The 21700-nt window shown below is 38.6% G+C and overlaps 1 protein-coding gene across 1 annotated transcript; it reads right to left on the bottom strand.

The window, feature by feature from the left end:
* Positions 1-1624: 1624 nt before the first annotated feature.
* On the bottom strand, positions 1625-17348 carry LOC130241707 (alpha-2-macroglobulin-like). The gene is made up of 34 exons (XM_056473623.1): positions 17242-17348; positions 16271-16451; positions 15986-16142; positions 14083-14135; positions 13945-13965; positions 13622-13787; positions 13440-13524; positions 13177-13291; positions 12954-13074; positions 12734-12843; positions 12471-12641; positions 12152-12385; positions 11829-12044; positions 11588-11737; positions 11275-11400; positions 11016-11103; positions 10465-10609; positions 9145-9370; positions 8948-9074; positions 8750-8871; positions 8620-8671; positions 8093-8176; positions 7846-8022; positions 4188-4263; positions 3950-4106; positions 3771-3845; positions 3527-3689; positions 3250-3443; positions 2966-3178; positions 2724-2845; positions 2545-2626; positions 2109-2192; positions 1908-2013; positions 1625-1814 (listed from the first exon to the last, which is right to left on the bottom strand). The coding sequence occupies exons 1-34, from the start codon at positions 17346-17348 to the stop codon at positions 1774-1776; spliced, it is 4347 nt and encodes a 1448-aa protein (XP_056329598.1). The 3' UTR covers positions 1625-1773.
* Between the last annotated feature and the right edge of the window lie 4352 nt (positions 17349-21700).

The following is a 21700-nucleotide window of genomic DNA, read 5'->3' as shown; positions in this document are numbered from 1 at the left end:
ACAGTTATATAGTCTGATACTGACACCTTGTGGTCAATCACCAATATTCCATGTATGGCTCCTGCAGTATTCTTCAATGCACAATCTGCAGATCAACTTCTGGCATTTGAAAGAGCCAATGAAGTATGGTAATTATCGCCACGACTTATATTAAGGTTGTTTGTTTAATTTTCTTTGCATCTACATCAGCAATCTATCCAAAACTACTATTATTTGTGCATTTTACTCATTCCCCAAAGTTGTTCAGTTCTTCTGGAAGTGTCTCAGTTTAGTGAACATCATCTTTAGGTGTTTTTATTTTTATTTCTGAACTTCCTTTGCATTTCCATCTACAGCCCTGAGACTGATAAGGATTATGTGCTGTAGGCTTCATATTCTTGTTTCTGGACTGATACCTTATTCTGTCTCATTTCCTAAGCAAAGATGATGATAAATTGTACACTTTACTGCCTTTATATATGACTGGTATTGTGCAGTATACTATTTTCAATGAGTGTGTCCCAAATCTACCCTTGCCATTAGTCTGGTATTTTCTTTATGTGTATTGCATAATTTCCATCCATACTCCAAGCAATGACCACCTTCATTCATTCATTCATTCATTCATTCATTTTCTTTTTGGCTTAGTCCCTTTATTAATCTGGGGTCGCCAACCCACGCAAACACGGGGAGAACATGCACACATCACACAGAAACGCCAACTGACCCAGCCGAGGCTTAAACCAGCAACCTTCACACTGTGAGGTGAACGTGCACCACCGTGCAGCCACTCCACCTTCTTCATTATTAGTCAAATTTCTTTTCTGATCTCAAGCTTAGGCAAATAACTGAGAAAGCACAAATAAGAGGCCGCATTTTTATGATGTCATCATGTAGACTTCCTACAAACTATTTTACAATATTTTAAAAATACAAGAAACTAAGGTGTTTTGATACAAAATATAAACCCATTTTCATAAACCCCAGCAAATACATATTCATGCATTCATTCATTTTCTTTTCGGCTTAGCGGAATGAACTGCCAACTTATCCAGCACATGTTTTACGCAGCAAATGCCCTTCCAGCCACAACCCATCTCTGGAAAACATCCATACACACTCACACACAACAGACAATTTAGCCTACCCAATTCACCTGTACCACATGTCTTTGGACTGTGGGGGAAACCGGAGCACCCGGACCTTCTTGCTGTGAGGCGACTGCACTACTACTGCGCCACTGCGTCACCTTTAAATACAAATTACAAAATACTATTTTGTATTTGAAATACGTGTTTGAAATACTTGTATCATAAATACTGCTTGTCCCTGGTTACACCCACTCAAAGTGAGTGGGAAGGTTACAGTAAGTTGTTGTTTATTGACAACAAAATATCATTAAATGAAGAGCATGAAATTCTGATCTGATCTCTGTGGTACCTCATGTTCTGAACAGACATTCAGTGTCCCAAGTTTCATGTTTTTATATTTTAAGCTGAAGAAAATGGAAGTAGATGTTAATAGTGTAACACTGCTATTATCTTTTTCTTTTTTTTTCTTTTTTGTTATGGCATTAATTTTTACTTCTTGGTTTGACCTTAGTCAAGGACCTCATGACCTTTACCATATTATATAAACACAAATGAAAGGTTGTAAAGAACACTTTTATTATATGTAATTATTTACAATAAATTGTTTTGCATTGGATAAAGAATAAATACTTCTAATGTAACATTAAACATTTAGTGAGTATTTAACATCTTTATTCAAGCAGCAGAGGTGAAGCGTGACTCTTTATTCACAGTGGGACGAGTACTCCATCTCTGACTGATCACCTGAGGGAAATGTTGAAACCGAGAAATCAGCTTAATGTCAACTGATACTTCTGAATCATTTAATAAAAACACAAATGACTCATAAAATCTTACTTGTCTGGTAGTAATCATACACTTTAATAACAGCTGGCTTAAGATTCTTCACTTGAATAATCTGATTCAGTCCAATCTGGAGATTCACTGGGTCTGTTTTTGAAACCTTCAAGAAGATAAAAAAGATTAAGAAAAAGATAAAAAGATAATATTTATATGAATCATTATGAATAAAAAATATGACTGTTAGTGATCTTTCACCTCTTTCAGATACACAAGGACATGATCATCTTTGGAATCAATCCGCTCCACAGGTGAGGTATCTGACTGCCGTTGAGTTTTAAGCTGTGTTTTGTAGAAAAAGCAATTAAGTAATTAAACCAATGAAGATTAATAAACACATTTATTACGTTGCATCCCCAACAGAAGATTGTCACAGTCAGTGGCGTAGCGGACGGGGGCCCCGCGTGATCAATGAGCCCCGCGTTGTCGCAACAGCCACCCCCCAACCCCCCCTTTTTTTGTATTGTCTCCCTCCCGCTCATAAGTGATCGCTTCCACTCACCCATCCCCCCTGCCCCCCGAACCACCACCAAAACCCCCACCCAATCACCACCCCACACCCCCACCCAGTGTGCTACACCTCTGTGCACAGTAAATCAATACATCGAATAAATCACTTAGCAGTCAAACACACCATGGACGTATCAGCTGTGAATCCTGATAAGAGTTTAATGTCCACAATCACCATGTTAGTTTTGGCCTGTGGACCATCATATCTGGAAAACACAAAAACAAGAAGCATCAGACTTGATGTTGAATGAACTAAAACCACAATCATTATCAGGTCTTATAGAGTAAAGTTTCTCTTCCTACGTCACAGTGAAATTTAACAATAGATTTTGTCCAAAGCTTTTCTTGCAGTCTCCCTCAATCTTGGCTTCAATACTCAATGTTTTAGCTTCAGTAGGAGTGGGAATGTTGTAGAACTGAGCCATCTGAGAGAGTCAAAACAAACAAACAAACAAACAAACAAACCCATTTTTAAAACCTCTCTTAGCAGAATAACCCCAAAATGCCAAGAGAGAAAATGAGTAAATGAAGCTGAAACTGCAGACCTGCACAGACACACAGGCTGAGCCCTTGACTTCAATGCTGTATTTGCCTGGCACATTGGCCAGCTGCTTCTCCTGGTACAGTAACTTGTTGTCCTGATTGACATCAAAGTGGTGAGAGTCTCCTGCTGACTGTACAGTCACTGTGCTGGAGCCGTCAGAGCTGAACACTTTGGTGGCGTACAAAGACAGAGCCTGAAGAGCCACCACTGTGTCCTGGGAAAGAAATGAGTTCAGTCATCTGACAATTTTAGCCATTCAGCAATAATGTGTTTGATTTGAGGAACCTGTGTGGAGGAGAATCCTCCATAGGCATTCTGCTGCTTCACAAGCCAGCTGACAATCCTGTTAGCAAAGCCCAGATCAGCTGTAGTGAGTGAATCTGCAGTGAGAACAGCTAACAGCACATATGAGCTGATCTCCACATGCAGAGAATCAGAGTCATCAGCAGATGCAGACTGAGACCAGTGGACAAGAGGACCTTTAGGACACAAAAGACAAACTCAACCAGCAGGACAAAAGCAACAGTGCAGTGCAGAAAGTCATCAGAAAGCAATCTCTTACCCTCTGAAATAGCAAGATCCTCCAGTTTGTTGAAAAGCTGCTGTCGAGTGTTGGTGTCTCTAGCCAGACTGAAAGTGTAGGCCAGCAGAGCAGTGGTGTAAGTGTTTTTGACGTCCTCAATGACGGACCTCAAGCATGACAAACCTTTAGTGATGACAGGATCCTGAGACAGAAACAGACAAACAGATGCTGCGAGTGTCATTTTACTATGAGTTTATACTGCGTTTCCTGAAGATGAACTTACTGTGACTGGAGTTTCCAGTTCAAGCAGTGATGCAGTAATGTAGGCCGTCATTGTCACATTATCATTCACTCCACCCTTTTATAAAGGAAAATTTGCAGTCAGCACAACACAATCAATACATTAATGTTTATCTAGGAAAAGATAAATAGATAGAAAGACAGATAGATGCACAGACAGACCTTCATTCTGTTGTTAAACAGTCTTCCCTGTTGGATAAAACAGCCGTCTGAATCCCGTCTGCGTATTAACCAATCCTTTGCACTCTGAATAATTTGTGGATCAATAAATGTGTATTTCTGAGCTTTGCCAAAAGACCTCAGGACAAAGGCGGTCAACCTAGTGGTTGAAAGTTTAAATTATTTAGAATATTTCCTTGACATTATTTTTGTTTTAACAAAAGAGTGAAACTATATATACCATGTATTCCCATCACCATAACCAAATGTACTGTATGCCCCATCAGAATGCTTGTAGTTCAGTTGTCTCTGGTATCCTGTTTAGTGCCATAATGGTTAAATCTTAAACAGTTTGTGTCTGACATTAATAAAAAATAAAATTTTCAGCAAATAGTCTCAGTAGTTCCCCTTCAGAGGCAACTTCGACATATGTCTGGAAAGACACTTTGAGAGTAAGCTATATGACCAATCAAGTAAGATCCGAGTAAGAAAATGGCCCAATGAATGCCAATGAGGTGACAGAGCTTGGTTTCGCAGGTGCCACCAATTAATCATCAGTAGAGTATATAGCCGACACACACAAAGCGAGCACTTTTTTCACTTCAGACCCTAACATGAGACTGAAGAGACTTCTGCCAAGCTGTTTTTCAAGCAGTAATTCCACCAGTGCGGGTTACAATGTGTGCAGTGGCGGTCAAATTGGGTGTCTCTTCCCATCCCTGGGCATTTCGCTGGTGGCTAAGAGAGCAGTTTCCACTAAAAGAACAGAATCCCTTAAGAAAGCAACGGGGTCAAAAAACACATCTTTTTAAAGATACAGTTTTGACCGTGGATGGGCATAAGCACTGCATCACATGTCTGGGGGTCCAGCATGTCAAGGAGGTGCTCGTGGACAGACCCTTACTGTGAGGGCATGACTGTTGTGCAACTGAGATCACGGGATGACCCGGGCTTCTTCGGAGGTCAGGCTGGAGATGGCTTGTCCCCCCAGCTCGACCTCCGGACCGATTAGACGGGTGCAACATGGGGACCAAGAAGAAGGTCAAACCTTCCAGGTTCCCCTTTTTTTCAGAGGTGCACAGTGAGCTCACACAGGCATGGAGGGCACCATTCTCTGCCCGATCCTCGTCAGCCTCCACCCTCACCACTCTTGATGACAGAGCCGTCAGGGGGTACGAAGCAATTCCACAAGTGCCCGCATCCACCTTGCACGATATGGCCACCTATCAGTACTACCTAGTGCAGAAATTGGCTGAGCTGCACAAGGGTGGTTCTTGGCTGATATGCATGATGTTGACAAAGCTCGCTTTCTTAACTTGCCCATTTCTAGGGCGGCCTATTCGGCGACACCATTGAAGACTATTCTCTGGAGTTCTCGGTGGTGAAAGAGCAGTCAAAGGCGATAGGAGTGGTCATCCATCAGTGTGCTCAGCAAACTGCTCTCCCTGCTGACCCATTCACCTTGTCACTAGCTCTGAGCTCTGAGCTGAGTTGAGCACTCCACTCCCGAGCTGCCCCTCCGCTGGCACGCCAGTGACTGCTCCCATGACACTATTCAGTAGAATAATCTACTGCGCATAATCTCTTGGCCCCTTTTTGCCTCCCGTAGCCATCATGGCGCAAAAAGGACAGACATGACAAACAAACACCAACACAAATTGACAAATTGTATGGTGTGTTGGAATATGCAAGGAATAATGGGGATGTAATGTGTTTGTGTGTATGTGTTCCCATTACAGGGCAATCTCTAGTGTGCAACCTCAAGATCGGTCGGTTGAGTAGAGGCAAGTTATGTGTGTTTGTGAATACATGGATTAACTGCTCTGCTGCAGGCCAGTGACAAACTCCTTTGTCACAGTGTCTGTTCTGAGGATTGGTTTGCAGCTATAGACCTGAAGGATGTGTACTTTCATGTCTCCATCCTTCCATGCCAACGCCCTTTTATCCAATTTGCGTTCCAGTGCCCTAGTGCCTCTTTGGCTCTCGCATACTCAACTAACTTGATGATTGGCATATTCTAGCTTCATCCCGGGATCAATTGATTATGCAGAGACAGCGTGCACCGGCACCTCAGCCTGTTGGGGCTCCAGGTAAACATATAATTTGAGTCCACTTTAGCGCTGGCTTTACGATCGGGTTCCCAGACGAGCATGGTGCACAGACGTGCAATGGTTAACCATCACTCCGCTGTGTTGCTGTACCCTCAGTCCCTGGATGGATCTTGCCTGTCTACAGGCGGGTGTGCCCTTAGAACAAGTAACCAGGCATGTTTTCTTATCGACAGATGTCTCGAGCATGGGCTGGGGGGCCATGTGCAGCATGCAACGTGCAGTCAATGTGCCCTTAAGGCAGCTAGCATTCCAAGGAGAATGGAAACTACACCCTGGCGTGGTCCAGCTCATATGGGAGCGCTTCGGGGAAGCTCAGGGTGACCTGTTTGCTTCTCCTAAAAATGCCAATTGCCAGTTGTTTTACTCCCTGACCAAGACCCCCCTCAGCATGGATGTTCTGGCTCACAGATGGTCTCTGGGTATGCGCAAATATGCGTTTCCCCCAGTGAGCCTATTCGCACAGACACTGTGCAAGGTCAGGGAGGATGAGGAGCAGGTCTTGTTAGTTGCGCCTCTCTAGCCCAACTGGACCAGGGTTTCTAAACTCACACTTCTCACGACAGCCCCAACCTGGCATATTCCCCTGAGAGAGGACCTCCTCTCCCAGGGACGGGGCACCCTCTGGCACCCACGCCCAAATCTCTGGTACCTCCAAATGTGGTCCATAGACAGAACATGGAAGGCTTATGTGACTTATTTGCACTTTTACATGGAATGTATGCAGAGTTTAAGATCTTCTTAACAGTTCTTTATCTGTTATGGTGGTTGATCAGAACAGAAGTTGGACCATTGGATAGTAGATGCCATTGCCCTTACCTATCAGTGCCAGGGTGGGTCGTGTCCTCTTGGTGTGAGAGCACACTCAACAAGAAGTATTAGCATGCAGCGTCTCCCTCAGAGATATCTATAGAGCTGTGGGCTGGGCAACACCTAATATATTTGCAAGATTTTATAATCTTTGTGTGGAGCTGGTTTTCCCCCGATTACTGGGTAACCGTGGTTTATCGAGAGTAAACTAAGCTCGGCATCAAAAGCGCTTACTGTGCCTTGCTCCCTAAACTGGAAATACGTGGCTCAGTGGAGCCAGGTGCCTGACCCAGTACGGTGTATGATATGCCTGCTTGGTCTACCCACATGCTGGGATTCGGTGCCATCCCCGGTGATGATCTCATATGCGTATTCAACCACGGTGTGTTCCCTCTTATCAGGCGGACTTGTGTCTTCCCTACCCGCTAACCAGCTTATCATATGTAGCACTCCACCTGGATAGGGCTAGTCTGTATGTCCATATAGGCATCAAGTCTCCCCTTTTGAGTAGCAAGTGGCCTCCGCGGCATCCTTCCCCTTCGGGGACTGGCAGGTTTTCTAAATGTATTGTTGTATTTTTAAAAACCCCTAGACTACAATTAGCTAGATAAAAGCACATTTACCACCCCCGATCCAAATTCTTCTAAATTACTCCCATATAATGGTAATGGTGTCTCTGATGCCACAGCAACTGAGTCTCCAGCTGGTAGCTGAGTGTTTGGCTCTTCAGTGGCTAAAAGATAGTGCTTGCTCTGCGTGCACCGGCTATATACTCTACCAATGATTAATTGTCGGCACCTGCGGTGCCGAGCTCTACCAACTCATTGCCATTCATTGGCCCGATTTCTTACTCTTCAGAGTGATTGGTTGTATGGCATACTCCAAAAGTGTCTTTCCAGACACACGTCTCCGTTCCTTCTATAGAGAACGAGGGTTTAGTTAGTAACAGAGACGTTTTTTATCATGACTGATGTGTCTCACCACTCTTAAGGAAGCTGCTGGCTTTCTCCTGGATGGCTGATATGAGCTGCTTTGTGTTCTCCAGATACTGCAGAATGTAAATATTAGGAGAAAGAACAGCCATGTTTTGTTCTCCACAGCCGTACGGCATCCGTAATAATCCATGAAGATTCTGCAGCGCTCGACCCAATATGTCTCCTGCAAACCAAACACATTTTAGAAATCCAAACACAAGCTTCTCGTTTCTGTTTCTGTTTGTAAATGTTACCAATGACTGAAACTGAGGATTTTGCTGATCCCTCTATCACATCTTTAGGAAGAGCCACATCCATTTTCTCTAAGAGACTGTCTCCTGTGAATCAGAGATATAGATACGTATCAGCCATCAGGAGGATACTTCAAAATAAATATTTTAATACCATCTGTTAAGTATCATTAATAATAAAAACACAATCACAATTAGTAATTATTTTGATTTAAACACATTACAAAAAGATAAAATAGTGTCTAAAATCAAGTTGCAAAAACATCTCTGGAAAAAAATCAGTGGAAGCAGAATGTACATGTATAAAACCCGATAAAACGTAAAATAAAACGTACGATACACGTATAAAACTCAATTTTGAGTGTCATGGCAAATGCTGTTTAAATTTGAAATGCTTAAACAAACTGTTTTTCTCGTTATCAGTATAAGGTATATTTGTAGATTTTTTAAAGTAAATTAATTATGTTTTTTCATTGTGGAATAAGCAAAAATTGTAGACCCAATCTGTAGACTACAATCTGTAGACCCACCCTTTGGACACAGTAACCAGCTGTTGGTCTCTGTCTTTTCAGTTCCTTCAGCCTGCAGCATAAAACAATATCATTAGCAGAATAGGATCATGGGTAGATGATGTCTGAGAGCCATTTGATCTTTGCTGACCTGTACATGCAGACTTCGTGTGACGATGTCAATGCGTCCTCTCTCTGGCACACTCACAATCTCATTATCACATATCGTCTGAGACGCCTCTGCCTCTGCACTGACTGTAATATTCACCACTCCTGCAACACAAGACATGTACGTGAAGATACAACAGACGGAAACACTGAGAAACAATAATCAGACTAGACAAGTCACCTAGAACAGAAGGAGTGAGGATCCATTTAAAGGTTTTTCTTCCATTAGCACAGAGACAGGATGAATACTGATCATCAGAGGAGGCTTTGAGAGTGTAGTCTGAGGAAGGAGCTGGACTCACTTTAACCTGTCAATCAAGCACATGTGATTAGTGGAGTATTTGATCTGATTGGATCAGGCTGAATCTGAAATCTCACCATGATGCATTTAGACAGATAGTTGAAGACAGTGGCTTTGAGCTCAAAGATCTCCCCACGGATGATGGAGTAAGGCAGAGAGAGCTCCAGGAAGAAGGGCTGGAAAACCGTCAGCTGAGCAGGAGGAGCCAAACCCAGACCTGTGGAGGACAGACAGAAGGCCTCCGTCTCCCAAGAGGTGATGGTGTCAGGAACTGTGACAGGAACCTCAGCTGATCCAGAGTCTCTGTGGTGCATAAATAACAATATGCCTGTCTGATTCTGACTCAGCCTTTAAGCAGCATTTGGTTAAACATTTGCAAAAGACGTAATTTTGAAGTTATCTGTTTTTGCAAATGACATCTTAATTTGTAGTGTGAAGTATCTAAGTTTGGGAATGCCATTGGTCTAGTCCCATTTTGAAAAGACCAATTAAACCATGTCTTTGAGTTAGCAGTCCAATCACTGCCAATTCCCCTCCAAATCATGTCAATTCATGTAATTATAGATAGCTGTCAAACTTGGTCAAGGAGATTTTGTTCGCCAGATGGTCTCTACACTTGCGATCAGAGAAGGGGTGAAAGATGTATACCAAAAAATATCCATGTAAAAATATTTTTAAATGTGTGTTATGATGCCTTTATTGAGCATAAACAAATTTAAAAGTAATTGAATTCTTGGCGGTGTACATCTGTGCACAGGATGTTAAAGTGACATTGTCTTTTAAAGTTAAAAGGACAATCAAAAGTATTACTAAAAAGCAAGAGAATCATGCACTCTTTACTGAAAAATTTCAGTAGGTCAGGTCAGTTTAGTATAAGTTTAATTGCTCCTTCCAAACAGGATCTCAAAGGGAGATGAGAAAACAAGGTCCATCCATGTTAGCATTCGTCTGCGGTTTGATTTAGTCAGTCAATAAAACTCCTGCATCACTTATGTTTGGTGTGTCAAAGTAAATGCTGTTTAAATTGGAAATGCTCCAACTATTTTTTTCCCTCGTTATCAATATAAGTTATTTTTGTCAATTTTTTTTTCATTGTGGAATATTCACAAAGTTAAGCACAGTGAATTCTGTCCGGATGCACTGTATCCGGAATCTGTAGACCCACCCTATGTTTGGTGTGTCAAGTGACAGGGTGTAATTGGCGCTTTCAAGACTAGTCATGCCTGAGATAATTTTGAGACACTGAACCAATGGTTGAAAGAGAACATTAAACATTAAACAACACAAAAATGCATTCAGAATCTGCAAAACACCCAGGTGTTTTCTGTCCTGGGCACCTGAAGAGATGTATGAGAGACATGAGTTGATGCCAAATGCACTGATTATGCCTCACATACCCCACTTCAGCAAGGTCCCAGATCCATGTTTCTGGAAAGACGGTCCGAATCGTCACTGCTGGAGAATGTCTTTGATTTACAAGAGTAGAAGCTACTATTGAAGAACCCAATCTCATTCGAGCAGTGTTCACAACAGCAAACCTCCCTAAAAAAGGTGTTAAGTTTTAATTTGTAGTGTATGAAAAAAGTACATATACATTGTAACAATAAAAAATAACCAAGTTAAAAAACATGTTTTTATACAGTACCGGCACATATGCCATAAGAAAAGAGCAAATAGTAAGCAGATAATACAAACAAAATAGTTGATACATTACAGGAGCAAACAACAACATCTGGGCACACAATTGTTTGCATGTATGTATGTGTCCTTACAACAATTGGACAATTGTTTCTTGTTCCTTTCTTTCGTTTTTTTTTTTTGTTTGTTTTAGACTCTCGACTGATTGTCATCTTTTGGATTCATGGTGTATATAATAATGGGAGTGTTTCAAAACAAACAATTGTGTTTTTAGACACTACAGCACAGAGATGAATATCAGTACAGGTACCTTTTTTTCTGTGATAAGTCAGGCCTCTGTAAGACAGACACTCAGGGACTCGCACAAACAAATTTGAAGCCATTTTCAGCCCCACTCTCTGTGAAAACAAAATTATATAAAATCTGTCAAATTTAATTGAAATACAGAATAATCATGTCTGAAATATCAAGAGGGCTTTTTGTGCGTTTACAGTTTGTTCGGTATTCACTCTCCCAAACCTAATCTAGGATTCTATTCTGTACTGTCACACGTGCAATTCACCTGTTACCTTTAAGTTTTCATAGACGTTGTCTGTCAGCACAGATCGACGGAGTCTCACATGCAGACACGGCTGCTCATCTTCAACACTGTAAGGATAATATGACACCGACTGAACTGGCAGCAGGTTGAAAATCTGCAATGAGACCACATTCACGCACTGTCAAGTTTCCCATGTCAAGTAACTCATTCATTAATTTTCCGAAATCTGAATTTCAGAAAATAGATTATGGCAGACATATTTAATTATAAATTTTTTTCACTAGGGCGTAGATTACCAAGATACCAAAGGTTTTTGAAACTGAATCTTAAAGTATCTACACCTTGTCAGCATCTAGACGTTTGCTTGACTCCAGGATCAAGACGCTCTGATCTACAGCACTGAGGCCACACAGTGACCTAGGCTGAGCTGAGAGCTGGAGAGTATTTTTCTCACCAGGAACTGCTCTAGCAGGAGAAAACTGCAGAGAAACCTGTGAGGATGGGAAATAGGGTTTATTTTAGGACTCAACCGGAAATACAGTTTAAAGGAGATAATTTTTTTCAACCTGCTGCAATACATACCTTATTACCAAAACATTTTTCAATGCTTAATCTTTTGTTTGCAGCAACAATATTTTCACTGGGCAGAACACAGTACGCCAGAATCTGCATTACAGGAGCCACATCTGCACCAACAGACAGTTTGAAGGACATTGTGCCACTTGCTACTCCATTAGAAGAAGACTTCACTTCAACCTTCTCATATCCATGACGAACGATCACTCCTCTGGACAAGACCTGAAACAAACAGACGACACTGTTATAAACTGACCAGTGCAGTCAATTAATGCTGCGAACAAAATAAAAAAAAAGTCATCATTATAAGAATGAGCACATGTACTCACCATATAGACAATGTCAGTATTGAAGTCTTCAACGGTCTCTCCAACAAAATAATACTTGACAGTGGCTGTAATCTCAGTGCCACACTTTATTGGCTGCTCAATATTCTCTATAATCAGTTCACTTAATGTTGGAGAGTATGGAGCAGCGATCTGGAAGAGCTTAACTGTTTTTTTATCTGTAGAGAAGTGAGGTGTCATGTAGCCATAATAACGGGTATCTGGATACACGTTTGCCTGAAAAGAATCAGAAATGAGTCGACTGTTGCTACTGAACCCTTCGGGGAACATTAACTAAAACTAGGTGAATACAAACTCTTACAATCAGAGAAATGTCTTTTTTAGAAAGACTAGATGTATTAAGAGAGAAGCTGGCCAGTCCATCACTGTCTGTAGTGAGATTTAGGAGCAGTTTTGAGGACCAGTTTTCACCCTCTAAAAGATAAACCTCTTTGTTTGGAATTGGAGCATCTTTAAAATCGGAAAGTTTGATCTGTTGAAAATAAGATTGTTAAGGAGTTAATTGTGAATTAATTCTGAGTGTATTAATGGCATTAAACCGAGACAAATAGATTTCAGACTTACTTTTCCCTCGATGACTGATCCATGTTCATATGTTTTGGGCAGGTCAATAAGTGTGACTTTGCCAATTTCATATGTGAGAGGTACAGATTCAGATTTTGTCATGGTGATCTCTGTAAAAGTAAAATACGGCTAAATAAATATTTATATTAAAATAAAACATTAAAAATGAAAAAGTTAAGAAATTCAAATAACAAAAGTCTGACCGAACCCAACAGCTCACCTGTTCCTTCTTCTGTAACCACTGCCTCAACATGAAGAGAATTTTTTAGTCTCTCCTTTAGTGTGGAGTTCAAAAAGACTGATAAACTGAAGTTATGGATGGCACAGCCAGTCTTTGTTAACTGATTTTAACGAATAAAAAAAAATATATATAGCACATTAACTGAAGTGTGGTTTAAATACAAGGAGGAAAAATGTTGTGTAGTGCAGTTCAGCTAACATACCTCAGTGGTTTCCTCTGAACACAAAGGATTGAAATCTTTGGTATAAATGTAGGGCAAATAATTACGGCACACTTTTACCCATGATTTACCAGGAACAGGCTGTCCATAAGTGTATCTGTAAAAAAAAAATCAAGCAACTGATTTACAACCCAGGGTTAAGTAAAATAAATAATATTCTATGATAACTGACCCCAGTGAATGCACTTAACAATTCAATCAAAGTAACACAATTTAACTATGAAGAAGAGACATAAACCACTCACTTTGCGCAAACCTCAATTAACAATTCCTCTTCATCAACACTCACTTTATTTGGTCTTTTTACTGTAACTTCAAATTTAGGCAAAACTAGAAATCAGAGGACAGAAATCAAAGTCATTAGTAGTAAAATAGCATAATATTTGCATTAATTTGTCAAATGCAGTTATTTCCTTTTATGACTCACCATATTTTTTCACCTTAAAATAATGTGAGATCATCCTTTCCCCAATGAAAGCCTTCAGCTGGTATGAGCCTTCACGACATTCTGGGTTTAGTTCATATGAACGCTGCAAAATCCACCTTGTTGAGGAAACATTTATCCATTGACCAATCCTGTTATCACGACTGTCCTGTTTAATACCAAAAACAAAATCCATTTAGTCACAAAGGTATGTACATACACGTAAACAGTAGTTATATAAAACACATAAATTGCTTATTCCTACAGTGTTCTAGGATTTAAAATGTATGTTTGTTATGACAGTACAGGAGATATTGTGGTCTTACCTCAAGCACGACTGAACTATACTGTAAAAGAGTAAACAGTCATTAAATAATTGTCAATAGTAAAAAGATTCAAAGCCAATAATAAACAAATCAAGAGTAAATGAGGGTGATAAAGGTATTAGATAAAGCACATCAGACCTGCTGATCAAGTGGTGCAAAGTTTTTATCCAGGGTAACAACTCTGAAGTTAACTGTGGAGACAAAAAATTTATTGTAATCTTTTTTAAGCTTTTCTTTTATAAGCTTTCTGCACATTATTACTAGAGAAAAGTACAGTTAAAGTGTAAACATGCCAGGACAATAGCTATGTTTATGTCATATCATAATTACGAGGTTCCTATTGGTAAAAACACACACATCCTCAACTTCTACCACATGACCACAATAGATTAATCACTAAATGTTTGGATGCTTAGGATGATACTGTTTACGTGTGCATGCAATATAGTTTTTCCCACTTTGCTTGCCATAGCTTGCCAACAATCCCGGAAACTGGGGTTTCTTCCCTCAGAGATACGACTGATAACAAATCACAATGAATAACAAGGTCTACTTGGTGATGGACCTATCACTTAGGAATTCATTGACGACTGCACAGGACATCCACCATCATTTTTGGCTGATACTGATAGAAGTGAGGGAGTCACAGACGGCTCTGTTTCTGGATGCACCTTTAAGTCTCTATAGTCTCTTTAGTGACACTGTGGACTCATTTTACCAAAATCTGATAGAGGCACAGAAGCAATATCAAGTGAGACAGAAGACATTTACCTGATGAATACCTGATGAAAATGGGGGCTGGTCAAGTCTGGACTATATACTTGTTCCAGCCATGTGTGGTCTGAGTAGGAAGTCAGGGGTGGGTAATGTTAATTCTGGAGGTTTGCTATTCTTGCAGAGTTTATCTCTATCAAATGCACCTGAACAACCTAATCAAGGTCTTCAGGAGTCATGCAGGTATTTTTTCAGGTTTCAAGCTAAACTCTGCGGTGGCCGTCCAGGATTAACATTATCCACCCCTAATATATGCCTAGGACAGCAGATTAACTTGTGGCACATGGACAAATTAAAGTGAAAATAGTAAATAATCTCTCTACAACTAAAGTCAGCATTTTCAGCTTAACTTTCTCACACTCATACAGCATTAGCATGTCCAAATTTAAAACTATGTGTGGACATGCTGTTCAGAGGAGGACCAGTCCATGGCCAATACAGGCTACAACGCAAAATGATACTGAAATTAATCCTGTTGTAGTTGATAAGATCAACCTGTTTCCCATTAGGGAAGAATACCTTTCATCCAGTAAAAATATTAAAGTATAATTAAATAAGGCTTCCCCCAGTAAGGTTAATCAGAAAATCAGGGAGGAATGACAAACTGAATTGAACCAACCAATGGGCAGAGAATGAGTGAGTCACAAAAGAAAGAGCCACTTCAGCCATGAATCATATGCTCTGAGACAAGGTTTTGCTTCATTGTGTAGAGCAGTGCATTAAAAATCAGCTGGATGTACTGTGTCTTTTGATGTATTGATCTTGCAAAACTATGAATAACGGATGATCTGCTCTGAAGTTGTTTGTGACTTCAGCTTTCCATTTACGTATTGATATGTGTGTTGGTTCTGCCCCTCTCACCCTGACTTGGTGCCTGTTTGGAATCTGTCCTTGGTGCTTATCACACTTTCTGACACTTTGAACTACTGCATGCACTGGAGTTGAAAGTGCTCTCGTTCAAGTGTTGCTTTGCTTGGATTCTTATTTTCCAAAACAATTATGTAGCAAATGACTCTTGTTCTTATCTATTTCCAAACTTATCTGGTTATCTATTTTATTTACAGGTTTGTAAATACAATGACCTGCTTGCTACATATTTTTACCATCTGCAGGGTTTTGTAACATTTTTATGACCTACACTGTTATTTATTGTTATTGTTATTGTACTTAATGTATGTTACGTCAGCTGTGATCAGGGTAAGATGTCAGTGACACCAGATTAATTTACTCTTTGCTTAGATTATTCTTTGAAACATTCACAACTCACCAGTCTGTCCAGGAATATAGATGGGTTTATCAGTCTGGATAAAGGTCAGAGGATGGTAAGATTTGAACATGACTTTTCTCTCCTCGGTCATCTTGAAGGACTCTCCCTGAAGTTCAACTTTCATTATCTGCACTGATTCTGCTTCTGCTAGAGGAGCCTGATGAGAGATAAAGTCTTGTGTTTACAACCTCTACATCTCAAAAACAAAACGCATTGTAAATACATAATTATTATATTTGTAATATTTTTATAATTGTATTTAATTTATTTTGTTGTGTAAAAGACCTTGAAGTTAAAGCAGCGGTGAAACTCTTGCTCAGCTTTCTCCCGCAGCAGTAATGTGCTCTGGTTCCCATGAACCAGATAAATGTTCATGACGAGGCTTTCATTGGGCTTCAGAAGACTTGCACACAGTTTGGCCTCAGATCCCGACTCAATCACTGCAGGAAAAGTCACCATGAAAGATCTGTTGAAAGATCATAATCATACAGTATTGTTAAATTTCCATGTTCTAATGTATACTTTAAATAGTTCAGACTGCAAAGGCTTACATTGCATAACAGAGGGGCTAAATCAATGCAAGAGAAAGCTGTCCGACACAGTGACTAGTATACTGAAAGGTAGCAATCTCTTTTCCAGATGTCCAAAACTCAGTGTCATCAGAAATTCAATTCTTACTGGAAATTAAAATTAAATGTTTGTGAGGGGAAAGATTTAATAATAATAATAATAATAATAAATGTTTTATGAATTAAAATATAACAGTGTAAATTAAAGTTAAGTGAAAAATAAATGTTCAATCGACACTTGTAGCATTATTGAAATATTCTGTAGTAAACAATTCCTATGTCAAATACCCATAGAAAAGAAAAAAGCTAAATGGATACATTTTAATTATTGTAAATTGCTTGTTCTGTAACTTATAAATAATAATACATTTATTGGTAACACTTTTTTGATGGTCTATTTGAGTTTTAGTAGACTGTCTGCTTAATATTTGCTGATACTTTCTTCAACAGACATTTAACTGACTATAAGAAACTTTGCAAGTGCATGTAAACTCACACTAACCCCAACCCCAACCCTAACCTAACGGTCTACTTATAATCGAATGAGAATTAGTTGGCATGTAGATGCAATCTAACTTAAATTTAACAACGAACTATCAAAATAAAGTGTGACCCATTTATTATACAAAATACAAAACATAACTGCAAAATAACTGCATTACTCAATTAAAACTGCTAAAGACTTACGGCTCTGCCGTTTGTCCATTGACACAAATGAGGAGGGAAAAGAGCAGGAGGAGCCCTTTCCAACAACAGCTAAAGTTCAGTGCCATGATGACGAGGGTCCAGGCCATGAGATGAGCTGAACTACCCCATATAAAGGGACTTTTGTGCTGAAGGAGGGACTTTAAAAAAAGTTTGTTGATCATTTGATTAATAATTCAACCAGGAAAAGTAGTTTAAAAGCTTGTGCAAATCCACATATGTTGATTTGAAAAAAGTGTGATAAAAATAAAAACTGAATTGAAGGAAAAACAAATGAAAGCTTTACAATTACATGCAATAAAACAATCATTCAGTTCTGTATGTGTTTCTGCCTTAATATTGAAATGGTCTTTTAATGTAAAAAACAAACATTTTATTTGCATTCAAGCAATTTTCAGTTAAACACCATAAAATCACACAGTATTTTTGATCACCTGAAAACATACTCCCACTTTTGATCTACAGTATACTGAAAAACACAGCTACTGACCTTTGACCCTGTCTACAAATAGTGGCCTCAGACAACTGATAAAAACATCCAGAAGCACATTCACCCACTCTAAGTGAGTGGGAATGTTACAGTAAGTTGCTGTTTGCTCACAACAAATAGGCTTATTGGGCTTAATAAAAACCTAAGTATCATCTTTTGATATGATGTATTTTTAGGGAAAAACGATGTCCATATATGTGGACTCATGGTTCAAATTTACATAAAACACTTTTTCCTGACCTTTTTTAATGCATTAATAACAAATACATATTTTATGAATGTGTTTTGACTATCAGAGAGTAATTTTCTGTTTCAATTTTTTGCCCATTTTGGACTGTTAAAAATAGTGTTTGGGACTTTTTATATGCTGCAAACCAGTTGCAGGATGACACTGTATGTATGTAACAAAATATAAAACATTCAAAGTATTTTAAATGGCCACTTAAGAGCTAAAATGTGCTGTCCACGTATCGTCACCTTGGAATTATAAGGCTCTGTCTGCGTTCTGAATGATTTTGAGATATTGAGCTTCAAAGTTTTTCCCTTCTATCGCAAACCGTATGTGTGAAACATTTGTTTTTAATTTTAAAAAAAGTCTTAATGTTAACAACTTATATAAAAAAAACATCCCATAATGTAAATCAGTTGTCATTTAATCAGAATACGTGAATAACTCAATTTTGACAATGTCAGATAGCACCTTATAATTCTAAGGTGACGGTATGTGGCCACTAAACCCTAGGAGGTTAAAGGTTCACAGTGAATCAAAACAGCGAATCTAATAATGAATCACTTAAGTCAAACACACCCCTGACGTGTCAGCTGTGAATCCTGATAAGAGTTTAATGTCCACAATTACCAAGTTGGTTCTTGCCTGTGAACCATCATATCTGGAAAAGAAGAATATATGCCAAAGCCACAACCGTAATCATGTCTTATAGGGTTAGGTTACGGTTCGTACTTCACAGTGAAAGTTAACAATAGTTTACAGTATTTATGTACTGTGCTTATGCATACAAATAAAGCAATCAAGACATTTTATTTCAAATCATGCAATATTGCCAACTCTGAATACTTTTAATCATCTTTTATAAACTGTTCTAAAGGACTGATTTATGATTATGAATAATGATTTATGGATGTGTAAATTGTGATATTTCTATTGTATTTGTTGTCTTTGTATGCAACTTTTATGTGGTGCTGTCATGACCAGATTTTACTGGAAAAAGAGATACAGGAGTAATATCTTATTGGGATCTCTTGACTGAATAAAGGATAATAATGTTTCAAGTTTTGAATCCACAACAACAACTAGTACCCGGAAATTAATTACATCCATAATGTATGCTGTTACTCCACATGTAAAAGCCATATTAATGGACTGATAATGGATTCCTTATTGTGTTATATTGCATAAACGAATGCATTTAACCTCCGGCACACCCAAACGAAAGCTATAAAGCTCACCAAAATCCCATTACCATTGATGTCGCTCATTTGATCCCTGCCCACAACATTTCTCAATCTCGATTTGATATCGCTGATGTACTGTAGCATTATATTCGCACAAATAGGACATATATGCAACCAACAATGAATAAAGGTAAGACTTTTTTACTTGTTTTCTTTAATAAATCTTTTACGCTTTCAACTTTTCGATGATTAAAAATGTGTGAACACATATATAGGTAACTCTAAATGTCTGTACATAAAAATAGTATGACATCTATATTGTTGTTTTGCATGTGTGATGACCAAATGAGTGAAATGTAAAGATGTTTATATGGTGTGTACTGTGTTTACTGTTGAACAACTGTTGAATGTGTGTGAATAGAAATGAGCAATTCAACATACAGTAAACTACTCGTATTTAAAGCTGGTTTAATGTCCTGCACAGGGAGCCATGTGAATTATGAAATAATCATTGCCATCCTCCTGTTTTCAGGTAAGAAACAAATCAAGCCTGTTTGATCCTTATTCCTTAATTTGATCTTCAAGATGAACGTTTTTTTAAGTATTAAAATGATTAGTTCACAGCCCGAAAAAAAGATCTTAAAGCCTTATTTTGCAGTGTGGTTAGTTTAAATTGATTTCCATGTGGTTTGAGGGTGTGAATGTCACACTAAGCATTTTTTAAAATCAAATAAAGGAAAAGTAATGGAGATTGATGCTAAATTGCAAAAATGTATATTTGTATATTAAATAAACACATTGTTTCACCTTCAGATGATGATGATTATTATTATTGTCCATTTTTAAAACCAGCAGAAACGCTTATTGAACATTAAAATAAACAAGCCTTCTGAATTTCTGGATTATTTTTGAGGAATTGTAAACACTAGGCAAGGCAAGGTTACTTATAGCACATTTCATACCCTTTTTCTTCCGGTTTCCCTTCATGCAGTGTATCGTTACTTCCGCCTACACAGAACTTCCCATAGAGAGCTCACCCAGTCAGCTGTATACACATTATTATCTGTATATTACTACAGATACATTTAGGCTGTGACTCGTGGCTTTTTTCTGTTGTCTGCATTCAAGGTGAAACATCTGAAGAAAACTTACAGATCAGCCAGATTTACATGACTTTAAATGAAGTGAATAAAGACATAAATAAAACATTTATGTCTATTTAATATTCAAATTGGGCAGCACTGTAGTGCAGTGGGTAACACAATTGCCTCACAGCAAAAAGATCACTGGTTCGAGCCCCGGCTGGGCCAGTTAGCATTTCTGTGTGGAGTTAACATGTTCTCCCCGTGTTGGTGTGGGTTTCCTCCGGGTGCTATGGTTTCGAGAGTGTCTGGATGCAGTGCAATCTGAGCTACATCCAATGCTTTTTAATGGGCTCATCTAACCCCACCCCTAACCCTTCCCCTTACAGTGACGTCACTCGCTCCATTTAAGTGCATTGTGTCTGACATTGCATCGCTAAGTGATAAAGTCATAAAGGCTGCATCCAGATACTATTGGCAGTTTCCCCCACAAGTCTAAAGACATCCACTATAGGTGAATTAGATAGGCTAAATTGTCTGTAGTGTATGTGTGTGAACAAGTGTGTGTGGATGTTTCCAGTGATGGGTTGCAGCTGGAAGGGCATCCGCTGCCCTACATATGCCTGCTAAATTAGTGGTTCATTCCGCTGTAGCGACCCCAGATTAATAAATGGACTAAGCTGAAAAGAAAATGAATGAATGAATGAATGAATAATATTCAGATTAAATGAAATAGAATAACAATGTTGTTTATGACTTTTACTAATCAAACAAAATTATTATAAAAATGTATAGCTGCAACAATAACACCAAGAAGGCTGCATTTTAATTCAGTATTATTAGATTATGAAATTATTTGTAACATTATTAAATAAACGGTGATGCTAATATCAAATTAAATCCACCCTGTAGGTGGTGGCAGGACACTGTCTTAATTCATTCAAATGGAGAAACTGAACAAAACATTAATAGATTAGTAAATAAAAAAAGTGATGAAACTGATTTTTATTTATAGACGACATACTTATCAGGTGTATGTGAAGGTTTACTAAAGAATTTTACTCATGCTGGAACATTTACATAAAACAGATAAAATAAAATTATATTCATAGCAGCATCAAAGAAAAAAGTAATCAATTTTTGATTAAACAAAATAAAACTTAATTAAATAAATTTAACTGATAGGTGAAAAGGTTGCAAACAAATACTTTGCTTGATAGTTTATTCCTATTCTTAATCATTTAAACAAATTTTTTAAACTCAGAAAGCAGTTCAGTATTGAAACATTTGGACACATGCCCAATACTTTAATAGTCTTAAATCACAACAAGCAATGTCAATATTTTCAGTGGTAAATTTTCCAGAGAACTATTCCGTTCAATCAAAGGTAAACCGGAACTAAAAGTACACTGCATTGCCGATAGGGGAAAGCGAAGTGACGTAATTGTGAAAAGGA

The sequence above is a fragment of the Danio aesculapii genome, chromosome 15 (assembly GCF_903798145.1).
Source record: "Danio aesculapii chromosome 15, fDanAes4.1, whole genome shotgun sequence".
In the NCBI taxonomy this organism is placed as follows: Eukaryota; Metazoa; Chordata; class Actinopteri; order Cypriniformes; family Danionidae; genus Danio; species Danio aesculapii.
This window is presented reverse-complemented; position numbering and strand designations above follow the sequence as displayed.